Source organism: Octopus bimaculoides, chromosome 16, assembly GCF_046866305.1.
Source record: "Octopus bimaculoides isolate indiv1 chromosome 16, ASM4686630v1, whole genome shotgun sequence".
NCBI lineage: Eukaryota > Metazoa > Mollusca > Cephalopoda > Octopoda > Octopodidae > Octopus > Octopus bimaculoides.
The window spans coordinates 25,918,742-25,936,295 of NC_142943.1; the positions used below are offsets into that span (position 1 = coordinate 25,918,742).

The 17,554-nt window shown below is 36.5% G+C and overlaps 1 protein-coding gene across 1 annotated transcript in view; it reads left to right on the top strand.

The window, feature by feature from the left end:
- The first annotated feature begins 6,511 nt into the window (after positions 1–6,511).
- Positions 6,512–17,554, top strand: part of LOC106883723 (dynein beta chain, ciliary) — a 362,109-nt gene continuing 351,066 nt past the window's right edge. The window contains exons 1-2 of the mRNA XM_089364269.1: positions 6,512–6,584; positions 16,751–16,881. Coding sequence (XP_089220395.1) covers positions 6,561–6,584; positions 16,751–16,881 — 155 coding nt within the window. The 5' untranslated portion in view covers positions 6,512–6,560. The remainder of the gene's footprint in view (positions 6,585–16,750; positions 16,882–17,554) is intronic.

Genomic DNA, 17,554 nt, shown 5'->3' on the forward strand with positions numbered 1-17,554 from the left:
CCCTAAGTGATACAAGCTGAAAAGGCTTTGAGGCAGATCCATCGGCCTGATGAAACAAACGTTGTGAATGGTTGGTTTTGAAGTGTAATAGCTAATCAGAGATCGTCTTTCAGTAGATGTATCTCAATACAAAAAAAAAAAAGAAAAAAAAAAAAATTGGCCTTTCTGCCTACACATACTAAACTACAATGTCTCAAAAGGGTTAATACCTGTTCCAAGAGACACAAAGGAAGAATGGAATGCAAAGTAGTGGTGGGAATCTTATGATGTGTAGATGCTACTCGCCATCACACGGTTATCTTTTGTTTTGTTTGTTTCTGTCATTTGACTGTGGCCATGCTGGGGCACCACCATCAAGAATATTTAATCAAATGATCTGACCCCAGTACTTACTTTTTTTTAAAGCTTGGTATTTATTCTATCGGTCTCATTTGCAGAACCACTAGGTTACAGGGACGTAAGCACACCAACACCGGTTGTCAAACGGTGGTGGAAGACAAAAGGCTTCTTTCAGTTTCCACCTACTAAATCCATTTACAAGGCTTTGGTCAACCCAAAGCTATAGTAGAAGACACTTGCCAAATATTCCAGACAGTGGGACTGAACCCAGAACCACGTGGTTTGGAAGCAAACTTCTTACCACACAGTCACGTAAGTTTAGATCACGGAAGGGGTAGGTTCTAATTATTTTTCGAAAGAATGGTTTTGCGTGTTGATATGTTCTATAACCCTAGATTTGTCTCGATCATGCTTGCGTTCCAATCACAAGAAATTACTCCTAATTTAGACATAAGGCCAGCTGTTTTGAGAGGGAGAAGGGGGTTGGCCGATATCGTGTACTCTAGTATTTGCTGGTACTTTATTTTAGGAATTCCTGGAGGAATTAAAGTTGAAGTTATTTGTTGTAAGAAGGAACTGCAAATATAGGCACAATGACTGAAATTTTTAGGGGACAGTGGTATTTTATCCATTCTGGAGCGATGGAAAGCAAAGCTGGCCTCGATGGGATTTGAACTCAAAATGGAAAGAGTCGGAAGAAGTACCAAAAAATATTTTACCGACACACCGCTCCACGCCTTACATGTCCTAAGAAATAACCGTCTTATTTTGGCACAAAGCTAGCAATTTTAGGGGAAGCAGATAAGACAATGACCTCAGCTGGAGCAATGTCTGACATGTCGCCCTAAACTGGAAATCGAAGTTGTCTATTTTGGAAGTAAACATTTGTATATTGATCAGACTACGTATATGCGCAAGTGTGGAACTACACTGACTGTAATATTTTGTCTCAGAGAAACATGTCTAAAAGATTTGTGTGGCAAGAACACAAGGCTTCATTCAGATCATAAGATATGGTGTTTCCTGAGGAAACCAAATCGGGTTGAAACATCGTGTCTGGCTTGGAATTCTGAGCAAAGCTGTGCGTTTTTAACAGTGCTCTTCCATGTTTGTATTCACATATTATACACACCGGTATTTTAATCTAAGGCTGTTTCAAGTGTGTATATTGACTTACCCCCACTATTTTGTTATCATGTCATTTATGGCATCTCTTGCTAGACGTTCTCTACGTTCATGTCTATACTTGCACACACATTTCAGAGAAGTAGCTAGTGAAATAGTTTCCTGTCTAGTGTCCTTTGGAACATTACGAAGACGTCATGGTTTATAAACACTTATATTCTTTTGAGCGAAGTTTAATGTTCTGGCACGTAGAACAGTTGATATTATTTCATAAATAAAACCATCTCGTATCATGGAATTTTGTTCTGGTAGCACCGTCTTGTTAAGTTTGGATTCTTTAGCCAGGAATTTTAAGACTTGAGGAAATTTGATTCAAGGATTCTGTTGACAGCGGATTGCAAATTACAAGTTGATGTTTCATAAACATTCTCTGATTTAATTAATGCAGATATCCTTTAGACAATTTATTCTGCCCTCACATTTATAAAAGTCTTGAAAAATTCAAATAGTGTGTTGAGGTAGGAATATAACGGAATGGTATATAGCCTCAACTTGGTTTTACTACGGAGTCTTACATACCATTATAATATATGTTGCGTGTTCACTTATGGAAATAATAAAACTTTAAAAGTAACAGCGAGAGTTCATTCCTCCGTTAAATTTTACAGTGGACAAAATAAACACATCACGATTACTGATGGTTGTATAGCACTGGCTGTAGTTATGCTCTCTTATAATAATTCTGTTCTGGCGAATAGCAGCAGAAAACTAACATGACTCACCTTCTAGTACATTGCTCATAGATCATCTGTTAGACCTATATATAGAAGGAGGGTAGGCTCCAGCGCAAATTCAGATTAGTTCAAAATGTATCACGCGCAACGTGATTGGATCATCAATCCATATCCCGCGCAATACTTGACCAATCAAAGCACAGGACTCAACCAATGTTCCAAACTCACATAACAGGTAAGATGACCAATCATTACAGATTAACGTGCTGAAACCGTAAAAGGCTAGTCGACTTCAATATCACATAAGGTACTGAAGGACAAAACGGTATCAATGTAACCACTCGACGTCGGGGGGTCGAGTGAGCATTTCGCTTCATTATATCATCTTTTTCATAATTCATTCTTTTCTTTTATTTTGTTTCTTTCTTTATACCTCCATTTTATAATTTTAGTTCCCCGATGGTGTTTGTCCCCTTCTATGTTTAACCCCTCGTGGGTAATAAAAAATATGACTTCAATATCACATAAGAGAAATTTGTCTTGCTACTAGAAATTTGCGAAGGATGAACATGTAGTTGATATCGAGAATACTGGTGAGAAAATTGTATTTATTGCGAAACAGTGTTTGACTTCAGCACTATTGTGCTCAGTCTTTGGGGTGTAGGACTTTGTTCATATTTGACTCAATGAGTAAACTATCATAAGAAGGAATGACAATACAAATCCTATAGCAATACTTTATTCACCAAATAATGTTATAACTCCATGCTTGGTTTAAGTAAGGAAGAAAACTCAATATCGCACAAGTTTTTCCGGATTCCTCTATCAAGGAACAATGAAGTGGTGGTGATCATTGTGGGTTTTGTCATGGTGGTAGTAGTGCTGGTATTGGCGGTGGAAACAGGAAAAAAAAAAAAAGCAATTTTTCCAGCACACATTCCGATGTAACCAAGTATGAACGTGTGGGGCTAGAAGTGTTGCCCCACTCTGCCTACAGCCCAGACCGTTGACTCCTTTCCTGCACAGATGAAAGTTCAACAACGTGGATGAGGTTGAAAACGGATATAGGGAGATTTTTACCTTTAAACAAGCCAAATGGTATAAATGTGGAATTGAGCTTGTGGCACAACGATGAGAACAGACAATAGAATATGATGGAATATAATTTTGATGAACAAATGCGCTTCGCATGTAATTTGTTTAAACTATGAAGCCTTGAAATACGAAAAAACTTTTTCTCTACCTGGTATGTGTATATATATATATATATATATATATATATATATATATATATATAGAAATATAATATTTCTAAATCTCTCAGAGAGATTTAAGCAGTAGTGGAGCGATAAAGTTGTATATTGTCAACTTAATGTGACAATCCCAATAAGGGAACACACTACTTCCGTTTAGCCCTAGGAAGCTGGACCGCTTCCTGTCGGCCTTGACACAATTACTGTGTCCTTAAGTCTGCGAGGGGGAGACAAGCTCCTCCACCCAGCCTAGCCAGCATTCAGGGACATGTTTCTGAGTCTTTGCTCGTCATCAGCCTGAAGTAGCTTGCCAGCTGGATAGAGAAGCCTGTTTCGCCTTCGCAAACTTATATAAATCATAGTGAAGTTTATTCACTGATCAGCAAAATTAGAAATATAATATTTCTAAATCTCTCAGAGATTGGGATTTGTTAACAGTAAGTTGACTTGTGTATGGCCCTTTACTAGATACCTCCTTCTTAATTTTTATTTACTTTTTAATATCACTAAACTGAACAGTTACCACACACACATACACAATGTATCCCCACTTATTTACAGTTCCGCATTCGCTGAATGAATAATTGTTCACTGGAATCGTAAACATCGTCTGCGATATTTTATGACTTCTTTCGTGGCAATCTCTCTCTCTCTCTCAGTCGTCTCATTCCAACATACCACAGATATTAAGTGACAGTCATATTTGAATGCAAAATTGGAAGCAAAATCTGCATTTTGTGATGATCAGTAAAAACTGCTTCAAGTTGGTTTCATTTATGATAAATTTAAATCCATGGTGAGTAATAGCTAAATATTATTATAATGTTTTTTCTTTTGTAGTTTGTGTTTTTAGTCAAACCAACTGTATGACCTTTGTTGTGTGATTGCAACCCCACCTAAACATTTCATCAGAAATACTGTTTGATCACTTGCTCACTGCTAAGCTATGTCATCGTAATCTCTCATAATTAGATGAAATTTAATTAAGTAACATTCTGTATGACAGCATAATTTACATAGCAAAGATAGTCAAAAAAAAAAAAAAAATCTGAAAATTTGCCTGGAAAATTTTGGTAAAATCATGGCATGCACTATGTGTAGTTATTTATTCCTGTGAATTTATCTCAATTCAAATATGAAACTAATTAGGAATGTTCAAAGATAATCAGTAAAGTAAATTTTCATTAAAATTTTCTTTGAAATGTTAAAAAATCATTAGGAAAAATTGACTTAAAATAAAATAGAATTTCATAAATTCTCTTTTTAAATGTTCAAATGCTCCATAATAATAAAAATATATAAATTCTTTATGAACAAAGTTTGTCTTTGAAGTGCAACATTTCAGAATGTCCACTGCCAAGTAAATGAAATCAATAAAAGAGTAAAAAATTCATTAATTAATCGCTGCACTTTTTTTTTTTTTACAATAGTTACAAATGAAACTGGCATGAGAAATAGTTGATGTTAGCAATAACGACACAACTATGACTTACCGGAATCAATAAAGTACAAGAGAAATAAAAAAATTTCAAAAATATTTTGGTAAAAGTTCAAGATCTTCTTGGAACTCTATACTCATCATCATCATCGTTTTGAGTCCACTTTTCCATGCTTGCATGGGTCAAATGGAGTTTATTGAGGCAAATATTTTATGACTTGATACCCTTCCTGTCACCAACCCTGACCTGTTCCAAGCAATGTTATATTTCCCTGCTGGCCACAAATGTTTTCACAGAATGACACTCATTTACAACTATACAATGTCAAGACAAGGAGACACAAATACACACACACACACACCTTTTATTCCTTTATGTTGTATCATTCATCAGATTGTGGCCATGCTGGAGCTTTGCTTTGAGTTTTGTTGAATAAATAGACCCCTGTACTTATTTTTAAGCCTATTGACCTATTCTATTAATTTCTGTTTGCCAGATTGCTAAGTTACTGGTATTTAAACACACTCACACCAGTTTTCAAGTGATGGTGGGGTGGGACAAACATACACACACACACACACACACACACACACACACACATGATGGCCTTCTTTCAGTTTCCATCTACCAAATTCATTCACAAGGCTTTGATTGACCTGGGCATATAGTAGAAGACATTTGTCCAAGGTGAAGTGCAGTGGGACTGAACCCAAGACCATATGGTTGGAAAGCTATATTCTAACCACACAGCTACACCTGCACTTATCTACCCACCTGCTCACCCTAAATGAGTAAATTAAAAGGACTATTTGATATTTCTCTCCTGTTTATGTAGTGTTTTAGTTAGCAATGTTGAACTCCGCTTAGAGATGTGTACTTATGCAGAAAGAGTCAATCAGTTCATTTTCCAGAAGATCTCTGGAGAATGAACTGACTGAAAAAAGTGTGTGAAATAGAGAAACGCTGAAGCTGAAATTTAATATGGTACCAAGTTATTTCTTCAGTCAGCTGCAGCTGTATATGAGTGATAAAAAGACTAAGTTAGTTCTGGTGGAATTTGAACTGGAAACTTTGAGGAATGAAACTAAGTACTGTTTAGCATTCAAACCAGTCAAAATATTTTACCAGTTTCATGTTGAAGCAGACCAGATATGGCTTCTCACCTCAATCCTAAAATGTCCTTTTAAAACTAAACTGTCATTAAAGTCTCTTAACTATAAGATAATGCACGATTAATTCAAAACAGTATAAACAAACAAACATTGTATTTCACTGAATAATCTGAATGCTAAAGGGTTAGGGATTTAGCTTAAAGTTCTACCACTTATTTCAGTTCCACCAACTTTATTAAAAATGTATTAATATCTTTAAGCTGTTAATTAATTTCTCGTTAGAATATTTCACCTGGTGGTACACAAAGGATTTTCAGAGTTACAGAGCAAAGAATTAAGACTGACATCGACCCAACAGTACACCTGAACATGTATTTACATGTGACAACATATTTCTCTTCCTATCTACCAGCATATACTTTTGTTCATGTCTACGTGTATATACATATGTGTATGTATGTGTGTGTGTTGTGAGGTATTTCAGTGCCGAATGATGTTTCCCTGGCAACAAAGACACTCTAAGTACACAAAGTAAGTGAAGCATATGGAGAAACCAATATGTATAAATTTGTTAAACAACAGGTATGTATAAATTTTTTTTTATACAATCACAGTTACACACACACACACATGCAAACACATAAACTTCTTACCCATAGTAAGAATATGTAAACACCTGCTATCATGACAGTTTAAAGAAAATGAGCAACTATTTCATATGTTCTACAAAATTCAAGAAACTTGGATATATTTCTGTATATTTAATTACATACTAAAACATGTGATATTCCTAAAATACAAAGAATGTAATTCTCTGATATTTATGTAATGTATATATAGGTATATATTAATGTTTTTATCTCACTATCCATCTGTCTTAACTTAGAGTTCTCTCTTCTTATGTGTATATGTATATTCTTTCATTATTTTTCTGGTTACACTCATTGAATTGTAGCCATGCTGGGGCACTGCTTTTAAGGATTTTAATCATATCAACTCCATTACATATTTCAGATTACAATCTACCTATTGTATCATTTTCTACTGGTTGAGCTGCTAAACTTCAAGTGTTGTTAATGTAGAGAGACAAGTGCTGCATCTCCAATGAGCATATTTAAAAGTGCATGGTTGTGTATTGTTGGGTGCAATGGCGTTTCTGAGAGATGTGTGTGTGTGTGTGTGTAAGACTGTGCATGTGAATATCGATTCTGTGTGTTCTCATTAACATCATCTGAGCAAAAAGTGGTGACCTTGTTTACATTTTCCCATGCAATGAACGTCTTTTTGTTCATTGGACATGAATGGACCAGTGGAATGAAAAATACCTTTCTTGAAAAACAAGTGAAGGTTTGGTGACAAGAAAAATATCCAGCAATAGAAAATCTGCCTCAAAAATGTTTTGTATATCTAATCTATGTCAACATAAAAATATGATTGTAAATACATGTGTGTGTGTTTCTCTGTGATTCTCTCCCTTTTTTCTCCATGGCTGCAATTTCCCCCCTTACCTTATAGCTTATTTTCAATTCATTCTTTTTGTTTGTCTATTTTTCTGTGATACCCATTTGTCCCAGTCTTTTATCTTTTACTTGTTTCAACCATTAGACTGTGGCCAGGTATTAGACTGTGGCCCTGGCACTTGCCACCATCTATATCTCTCTCTTCCTTTACTCAACTATCCCATTTACATTCTTATCCCCATTCCTTATGTGTATGCCTTGCATTTTGCCACCATCTCTATCCTGCTGTCTCCCACTCTCTCTTCTTCTCCTGTACTTCCCTCTCTTCTTCTCCCGTACATTCCTGATCTTTCTTGCTCTGGCTGGGTAACCTTGTACTTCCTCTACAGCAAGACATCCACATCTGTCTCACTATAGCCTTTTCATCATCCAACACAAGATCACCTCTTCCAATGCTTCCTCCCTTCTTGAAAGTTTTTTTTTTAGTGCAGGTGCCACTTAAAAGCACTCAGTCCACACTGTAAAGTGGTTGGTGTTCGGAAGGGCATCCAGCTATAAAAACCTTACCAAAACTGACCTCCCCTGTACTTGTGTCACGTAAAAAGCACTACTCACCTCTCCTAAAAGGATAAGACAAAATTGATGTTATCAGAATTTGAACTAAGAACTCAAGGTGTTACTAAGCACCCTGTCTAAGTTCTACCAACTCGCTGCATTAATAACAACAACAACAATAATAATGATACATGTATGATGTATATATATATATATATATAAATTAGTAAGAAAGGTAAAAATTTAATGAATGGCAATTGATGAGAGAATCTTGTTTGCTATGCTAGGTTTTGGTGTACAAAGGAAAATGCTAATATATTTGTATTTTATACACCCATAGATGAAACAGCAGCAATAAAAACTACTAATTTTATAACAAGCTTCAAGAGGCAGCTGGAAAATTTGCAAAATGCTGTATGATTTGTTGTGTGTATGTATATGCATTGATTTGTGTGATATCAAAAGTAAGAGATTGACTAATAGAGAACTATACTGGGTGTGGCTATGTGGTAAGAAGTTTGCTTCCCAATCACACAGCTCTTGGTTCAGTCCAATTGCATGGTACCTTTGGCAAGTGTGTTCTACCTTAGCCCCAGGCCAACCAAAGGCTTGTGAGTGGATTTGGTAGATGGGAACTGAAAAAAGCTGGAGAGAACAAGAATTGAAACCTTGTAACTGTAACAATCAAGATGAGGACACTAGTGTGTCAATATGAGTATATAAATAATGTTAGATCCTATTCTAGGAAATTCAGTTAACATTTATACATACTTTTATATACATACCAAGATATGTATACTTATGTATGCACAAATGCTCAGGTATAATAATTACACTTTCATACATGCATTTTTTTGGTAGGGGAAAAAAGTTCGTTGCAAGTAGTTTTAGTTGATGGAAGCTGAAAGAAGCCTATTGTGTAAGTATATGGGTATATCTATCTATCAATCAATCTAATATATATATATATATATATATATATATATATATATATATATATGTAGTTGATAACTTTTGCTACTGAGATGTCATCAACAAGGGAGGTACTTGCTCTGAAAGTATAGAAATGTTTGTCAATTGTTATTGACAATGACCATTGACATTATATGAGAAGAAGATAGGTCGTGAGGTGTCTGGCTGTGGCCAATCAATCTGATGTGGGTTGAGAAGGATCTGTTGCAGGTTGGATACTGCTGGTCTGTTGGGAATGAGGGCAAGAAGTTGGCTCTGAAGTTGTGTAACTCGTTTTCTTTGTACTCCTGTGTTCCTGTTCTGTTCATAGGCGGTAGAAAGTATAGTAACTATAGTAAAAATGGGTTGGAGAGAGTTCATGGAGTTACTCTTACTGTGGGCAACAAAAATCTTTTTCTTACAGTGAAGAGTAGATTGTATGATTCTTGTGTTAAAACTGCAATGCTGCTTGGTAGTGCAACATAGGCCTTGAATGCAGAGGACGTGAGAAGGCTGCAAAGAAATGAAGTGAGTATGTTTCTTTGGATGTGCAGTGTTAGTGTACATGAATGACAATATAAATGTGCTGAGAGAAAAGATGGGTATAAGAGGATTTAGATGCAATGGGCATGAAAGAAGACAGTGCTGGTATGGTCATGTGATGCATATGGATGAGGACATCTGTATGAAGAAGTGCCAATCACTAAATGTGGATGAAATTTGTAGATGAGGCAGACCCAAGAAGACATGGGACAAAGTGGTGAAGACCAACATCAGAATCCTGAGCTTCACAGAAGAAATGACTGGTGATATGAGGCTCATGATAAGACCTGCCCATCACAATGAAACTAACTTCTGGAAGCAGTGTGTGTATCTGTCACATAAGTGTATAATGGGAACCTCACTTGGTCAGTTCCCTCCTCATATTGACCCCTCCCCATATCTCTCTCACTGCAGCTCATCCCCTGCTCTTGATACCACTTTTCTTTCTTGTTATCCAGAACTATTTCACTTGTTAGCTATTCTTCATCCATTAATATTGTTTTCTACACCCACATGCTACATTGGCCGTCCCATCCTTCCATGGACCACCAAATCATCTCATGCACCATGCCCCCACTTCTCCCTACTCCACTCTTGTAACCTATCCAAACATGTCATCACTCTCCTCCTGTCAACTGTATCATCATTATTAACCTACTGCAAGCATCCCTCTAGCCTTCCCAAATCATGCACTTCCTCCCTTCAACTCTTCCCAATCTTTACAGATATTGCCTCCCTATCTTCCTTTCTCCCATTTCCCTATCCCTTCCCACCACATACACTCCTGCAAGCACCCCACCCCCTATCCATTACTACTCACCTCATACCTTGAGGTACCACTTGGATACCTCATCACTGTCATTTATCTCACTGGAGATACCATCAGTTCATTCTCACTCTCCCTCCTAATTGCAAATAGTCTGTAGCTGCTCTACAATATGGACCTGCTCTACCCCAACGTCTCTGATACGTTAATCCCCATCTAATGATATAAGGACCTCCCACCCCCACCTCATCACCACCACCTCCTTGACTTTTGCAGATTTGTGAGCTGCATGGTGGTCTCAGTAGTGCCTGTCAGTATCATCATGAACATCCTTTAACATCTGTTTTCCATTCTGGCATGGGCTGGACAGCTTGACAGAAGCTGGCCAACTGAAGAGCTGACCAGATTCCATGTCTGTTTTGGCATGGTTTCTATGACTGGATGCCCTTCCTAACACCAACCACTTTACAGAGTGAGCTGAGTGATTTCATGCAGCACCAACACAGATGCGTTTATGTGACACCAGCACCTATGAGCCTGCAAGATTAGGAATGTTCAGCTGGAGAGAGATGCAGGGGATAATCCTGTATGCAAGGGCAACCATGCTTTTAGAACAACCGCATGAAAAAAACACCCAGTAAACACTGTAAAGTGGTTGGTGTTAGGAAGAACATCCAGCCTTAGAAGCTATGCTAAAGCAGATACTGAAGCACAATGCAGTCTTTGTCAAACCATCCAACCCACACTAGCATGGAACTTGGTTGTTAAAAGATGATGATGAAAATGTATATGTATATATATATTTGATATATTTACATATGGATATATTTGTATACGTATATATTGATATGTGTATATGTTTATAGGTATACATTTATTCATAAATATGTATATGTTTATATTTGTATACATATATATATTGTGTGTGTGTGTGTTAGTGTCTCTATGATTTCACATCATATGTTAATTGTAAATGAGTGTTGCTGCCATACCAGTGGCACCATTTGATCTTATCCATTCAAGAATGAAAATGATGCTTTAGACAAGATGAGTTATATTTTCTGTTATAACAGTTCCTTCTCCCATTAGTCATTACGTCACAAGCCAATGAAGAAGTCTGAGTGTAGTCAGTGGACCTCCTGGACATAACAGCCAAATCCCCCTTAAAACAGCTTGACACCTTATAAAGAAAATGAAGAACATACTAGATAAGTCTATACAGGCAGATTGGTCATGACTGGAAAGCCATTGATCATTGTTATCTATGATCAATGCTGATTTGCAATTAAAAGAACAACAACCACAACAGCAACAGCTACAAGTAGCAGCAGTAATAACAACAAGAACTGCAGCAGCATCAACAACAGCAACAATTACATACAACACTACATCACTCACTGTGCAACCTATATTTATTTTGAGAAGAAAAGACTATTTGTTCCTGTTTATGAGACAAAATCTCTAAATTTTATCATTAAATTCCTCTACTGCTACCATTATGTGAGTTCATCTATACCTTGCATTTATGTCATAACGTCACCATGACAACAAAGCCTCACTATATCACTTTAGTGAACTGGGTTCCACATTTCTTTACTGTTTAGTTTTGCGGTTAATAACAGTATCAAAGTATTAGTTAGGTACACATTACTTCTCTGATCTGTGTGTGTGTGTGTGTGTGTGTGTGTGTGTGAATTGGTTTTTCAAAATCCACCCCACAAGTGAAATGAACTCATTAGTAAATGACATTTCAGATAGTATATATATATATATATATATATATATATATATATATATATATATATATATATATATATATTCTTTTACTTGTTTCAGTCATCTGACTGTGGCCATGCTGGAGCACTGCCTTGAAGGGTTTTAGTTGATCAAATCAACCCAAAGACTTATTTTTTAAGCCTAGTACTTATTTTATCAGTCTCTTTTGTCAAACTGCTAAGTTATGGGGACGTAAACACACCAACACTGGTTGTCAAGTGGTGATGTGGGGACAAACAGATACAAAGACATACGTGCTCACACACACACGTGCACACACACACACACACACATGACACTTGCACGGGTGCCAGTTACATGGCACCAGCATCAGCCATAACTGTGATTTCACTTGGCTTCATGGATCTTCTGAAGTACAGCATATCATCAAATGTTTCAGTCACTATTCATTGCCTCTGTGAGGCCCAAAGTTGAGAGATCATGCTTCACCACTTCATCCCATGTCTTCCAGGGTTTACCTCTAACACAGGTTCCCTCCACAGTTGGGGACTGGTACTTCCTTACACAGCTGTCCTCATCCATATACATCACATGACCATACCAGTACGTCCGTCTCTCTTGCACACCACATCTGATGCCGCTTATGCATAACTTTCTCCTAAGATGCTTACACTCTGTTGAACATGCACACAGATATTGCACATCCAGCAAAGCCTACTGGCTACATTTCTTATAAGCTTACGCATGTTCTCAGCTGTCACAGCTCATGTTTCACTGCCATGTAGCAAAGCTGTTTGCATACAGGCATCATACAATCTGCCTTTCACTCTGAGAGAGAGGCCTTTTGTTGCCAGCAGAGGCACGAGCTCTCTAAACCTTGCCAAGCCTAATCTTATTCTCACAGCTACACTCTCAGAGCATCCACCTCTGCTACTAACTTGATCACCTAGGTAATGAAAGTTATCTACTCTTCTAGCTTATCCCCATGGCAGTTAATAGAGTCTATTTTCTGTACATTTTCGGTGTTTATTGCACCTGTGCATCTACCACACACAAAAGCTATTTTCCCTGTTAACCTTCCTCTGATATTGCTGCACTTTTTATGTGTCCAAAGCTTGCACTGGGTCCATCTTGCAGAGTTATTACCTACACCTTTTCTACAGATCGAGCAGGGCCCTCTACCTGAAGGGATTTGTGATTGGACTGCTTTCCTACTTAATAAGACTTTGGTCTTTGCTAGGTTAACTCTAAAGCCCTTTGATTCTAGACCTTGCTTCCATACCTGGAACTTCTTCTCTAGCTCTGGTAGTGACTCAGCTATTAGAGCAAGGTCATCAGCATAGAGGAGATCCCAGGGGCAGCCTGTCTTAAATTCCTGTTATTACCTGGAGGACTATGATGAGCAAGAGGGGGCTTAGGACTGATCCTTGGTGAACCCCTACTTCTACCTTGAATTCTTTGAGCCTTACAGAGGCAATGAATAGTGACTGAAACATTTGGTGATATGCTGTGCTTCAGAAGACCCGTCAAGCCAAGTGAAATCACAGTTATGGCTGATGTTGGTGTCATGTAACTGGCACCCTTGCAAGTGGCATGTAAAGAGCACCTTTTGAGCATTGAGCCTCATGGAGGCAAAGTGGCTGGAACACCTTTGGAATATTGGGCTTCACAGGGGTAATGACCAAGATCTTTGGTATCATGTTGTGCTTGAGAAGAAGACCCATCAAGTCAAGTAAAACTGAAGCCGTGGCAGATACTGGTGTCATGCAAATGGCACCTGTGCTGGTGGCATGTGAAAGAACCCATTGCACTCTCGGAGTGGTTGTCATTGTGGAAGGGCATTTAGCCGTAGAAACCATGCCAAAACAGTTTGGAGTCTGATGCAGCCTTTCAGCATGCCAGTCCTGGTCAGACTGTCCAACCCATGCCAGCATGGACAATGGATGTTAAATAATGATGATTCCTTTGTCATTCTTCCATTCAATTTTCTATTCTCTCTCTCTCACTCTCTTTCTTGCTCTCTCTCGCTCTCTCTCTCATAATACACACATACGCACATACACTCTTCTAAAAAGCATGTTTACACACATTGAGTTAGTGTTTATTAAAAGACGTTTTATTTTTCCAATGTTATAGAATCTACAAACAGAATATAATGAATGTAATTTCTTTATGAACACCTGTTTTCAAACTGATGGAGGGTGGACATTAAATGTTGATGAACATTATGATTAATTGAACATTTCTCCCTCCTCAAATGGGATAGTCTGATCTCTCTCTCTCTTTCTCTCTCTCTCTCTCTCTCTCTCTCTATATATATATATATATATATATATATATATATATTTATAAATATAATTAAGGGATCAGCAAATATTTGCTTCACCATATACCGAAGTTCAGAAATAGAAGCTAAAAAAGCTGGGAATCTCACAGATAGCATCACTTGTAACTCACAAAGGTAAAAAAACAAGAAGAAAAAACAATGAAAAACTAACCAATTCAGATGGTTAACAGCAGACGCGTTTCAGGATCATGATTAATAATTAACAATTAATAATCAATTTCCTTCATCAGTACTGTATTCCAGTAGTAAATTTGACTATGCTAGCAAACCTTGCAAGCATGGACGAGTAATATTCCACACCGACACAGATCAGAAAGCATAACCGAATCCACCTCGGTCAGCCAGTCTAACTGTCCCTTCCTCAAGAAATTACCATGTGCGCGACAAGTGATATCGCAGAGAAATCTGCGTATACTAACCGGGAGTGAATAATTATTACAAATTAAAAGGGTAAAGGATTATCAATTTATTAATTAATAAATCAATTAATAATTAATAATTTTTTACCAAGCCCATCGGTATGAAAGCACCATTATTGGTGGAGAACTTATTCAAAAGCTCATATATATTTATAAATATAATTAAGGGATCAACAAATATTTGCTTCACCATATACCGAAGTTCAGAAATAGCAGCTAAAAAAGCTGGGAATCTCACAGATAGCATCACTTGTAACTCACAAAGGTAAAAACAAGAAGAAAAAAAAATGAATAAGTTCTCCACCAATAATGGTGCTTTCATACCGATGGGCTTGGTAAAAAAATTATTAATTATTGATTGATTTATTAATTAATAAATTGATAATCCTTTACCCTTTTAATTTAATTTATATATATATATATATAATAGTTGAAGTACCCGATAATTCCCGGGAAAGCAGGGCTTATCCATTGGTTCCATTCTCATAATTGTTTTGCTAATCCAATAACAACAATACAAAGTATGTCACCTGTAAAACGGTTTTTGTGCATTTACAGAGAATACTGAACTGTCTTACACAGGATCTTGTTTTTAGGAATTCCCAATAAGTTATGGAAACCCAAATTGTGAAGTCAGTTATGTAATAACATGAAATTAGTTACATGATAGTAAGAATTCAAATAAAGTAGCCCCGAAAAGGGCTTTAATACGTTCACAGAGTATATAGTACATAGAAGGAAATACTAATAAGGTATGTATACTAAAACCGTGAAGCATGTTATGTAATAACAGGCTAATCAGATATGAGATAATATCAATTCAAAGTAAATAACTCTGAAAAGGGCTCTTGTGTGTGCCTAGAGAATATTACCCTCAGGGGCGCTAGTGTTGGTATATTTGTGAATAAGTCACTAATTGAAATAAGTGGATCTATTGTTTAGGAAAATACTATTTGCCTGTTTTAGGGTTGTACTGGATAAATTGCGAAGATAACTCAAACAGTTCAAATACTAAGAAATAAGCATACTCAGTTTCATTTTTACCACATAATTTAGGAAAACGAAAGGGTTATTTCCATTGGTTTTTAAAATAAAATATATTAGTTATATATAAGGATCCCTTCCACGGGCCCTATTATCGATTTTTTCAACAGCCTGAGTATGCCATGAGGTTTCCAGACATGAGTTCTACTCATGTGTCAAGTTTCATCCAAATTGATGAAACAATGTAGGAGTTAGCTAACAACTCCACAAACACACCCACATGCAGAATTTTCCCCATATGTAGTACACACACACACACACACACACACACACACACACACACACACACACACACACACACACACACACAAGTTAGTCGTCCATAAGTGAGAAAAAAGATGCACTTGTATATCTGTCAATTGAGTGGTTATGTTATCTGTATTATATATCCATCATGGCTGATCTTACCAATATTCTGACATGGAATGAAATATGGTACCATATTTCATTCCATATTGGCTAATTCTGATGAGTGTGGGGTTATATAATATGATTGTTACCTAACACTCTGTTGAATTCCTAGCACGAAACTGATTGGTAAGATCAGCCGTGATACTGTATACTTTGGATAATATATATACACCTATGTATGTATTTTATGTCTCTGTTGGTGTTTAACCCCAAGTCAACTAAGAGTGAGAATACCTATGACTAATGATATTTGAACCATCATAATTTCTTCGTTTTAGGAGTATCTAGAAATGAGAGTGTTTAATGTATCCTTCCCAATTTTCTAAGACAATTTGATGTGATTTGTAAAATTTATCTGATATTTCTAGCAAAGTGAGTGACTATGTAGAGACTACTTTGTTCAGTATACGTTTCTATTAAATGTGTGTATATTTGTGTTTTACCAGGGAAATAGCTGTTATAACTGTTGACCTTTATTAGTAACTGGTACATTCAGGAATTTGTTCTCTTTGAAGGTTGGTGATTCCTCATCAGAATCTGAAGAAATAACCATGGAACTACTGCAGTGGTTAGAACAACACATTCAAACATCTTTACAACCAAAACTTGAAGAGCAGAAGTCCTTCATGTCAAACAGTAAACATAGGTGAAACATAATTATTTGAAATATATCATTATCATCACAACCACCACCATCAGAATCATTACCACCTCATCCCACCTCCATCATCATCATTGTTGTTATCACCATCATCATCATCGTGTGATGTGTTCCATGCATGCAATGGTCGGATGGAAATCATTGGAGCAGGTTTTCTACAGCTGGATGCCCTTCTTGTCACCAACCTTCAGTTGTTTCCAAGCAAAGTAATGTTTCCCTGTGGCCAGACACTTCTGGAAACAAACAGCATTGCTTGTAAGATGATAAATGCTTGTTTACATTCATCACATGATATCAAGGCAAAATTACTCACAATACACACATGCACGCCCCCCCCATATATATATATATATATATATATATATATATATATATATATATAATAATAATATTAAGGACAAAATCCAAAATTACAGGTAAAAAACTCAATTAAAATCAATTTATAAAAAATTAAAATTAAATTGAGCCTTATAGATAAAGTATATATAAAATATATAGTTTTAGGGAAAATAACCAATTTTCAAGAACTCATCGATGAAAATCCACTATCACATGTAGAAAAATTAATAATTAAAAGCACAATAAATGAGTATAATATAAAGTAAAGTAAATATCATAAGATAAATATAATAAAAAGATTACAAATTATTTAGAAGTT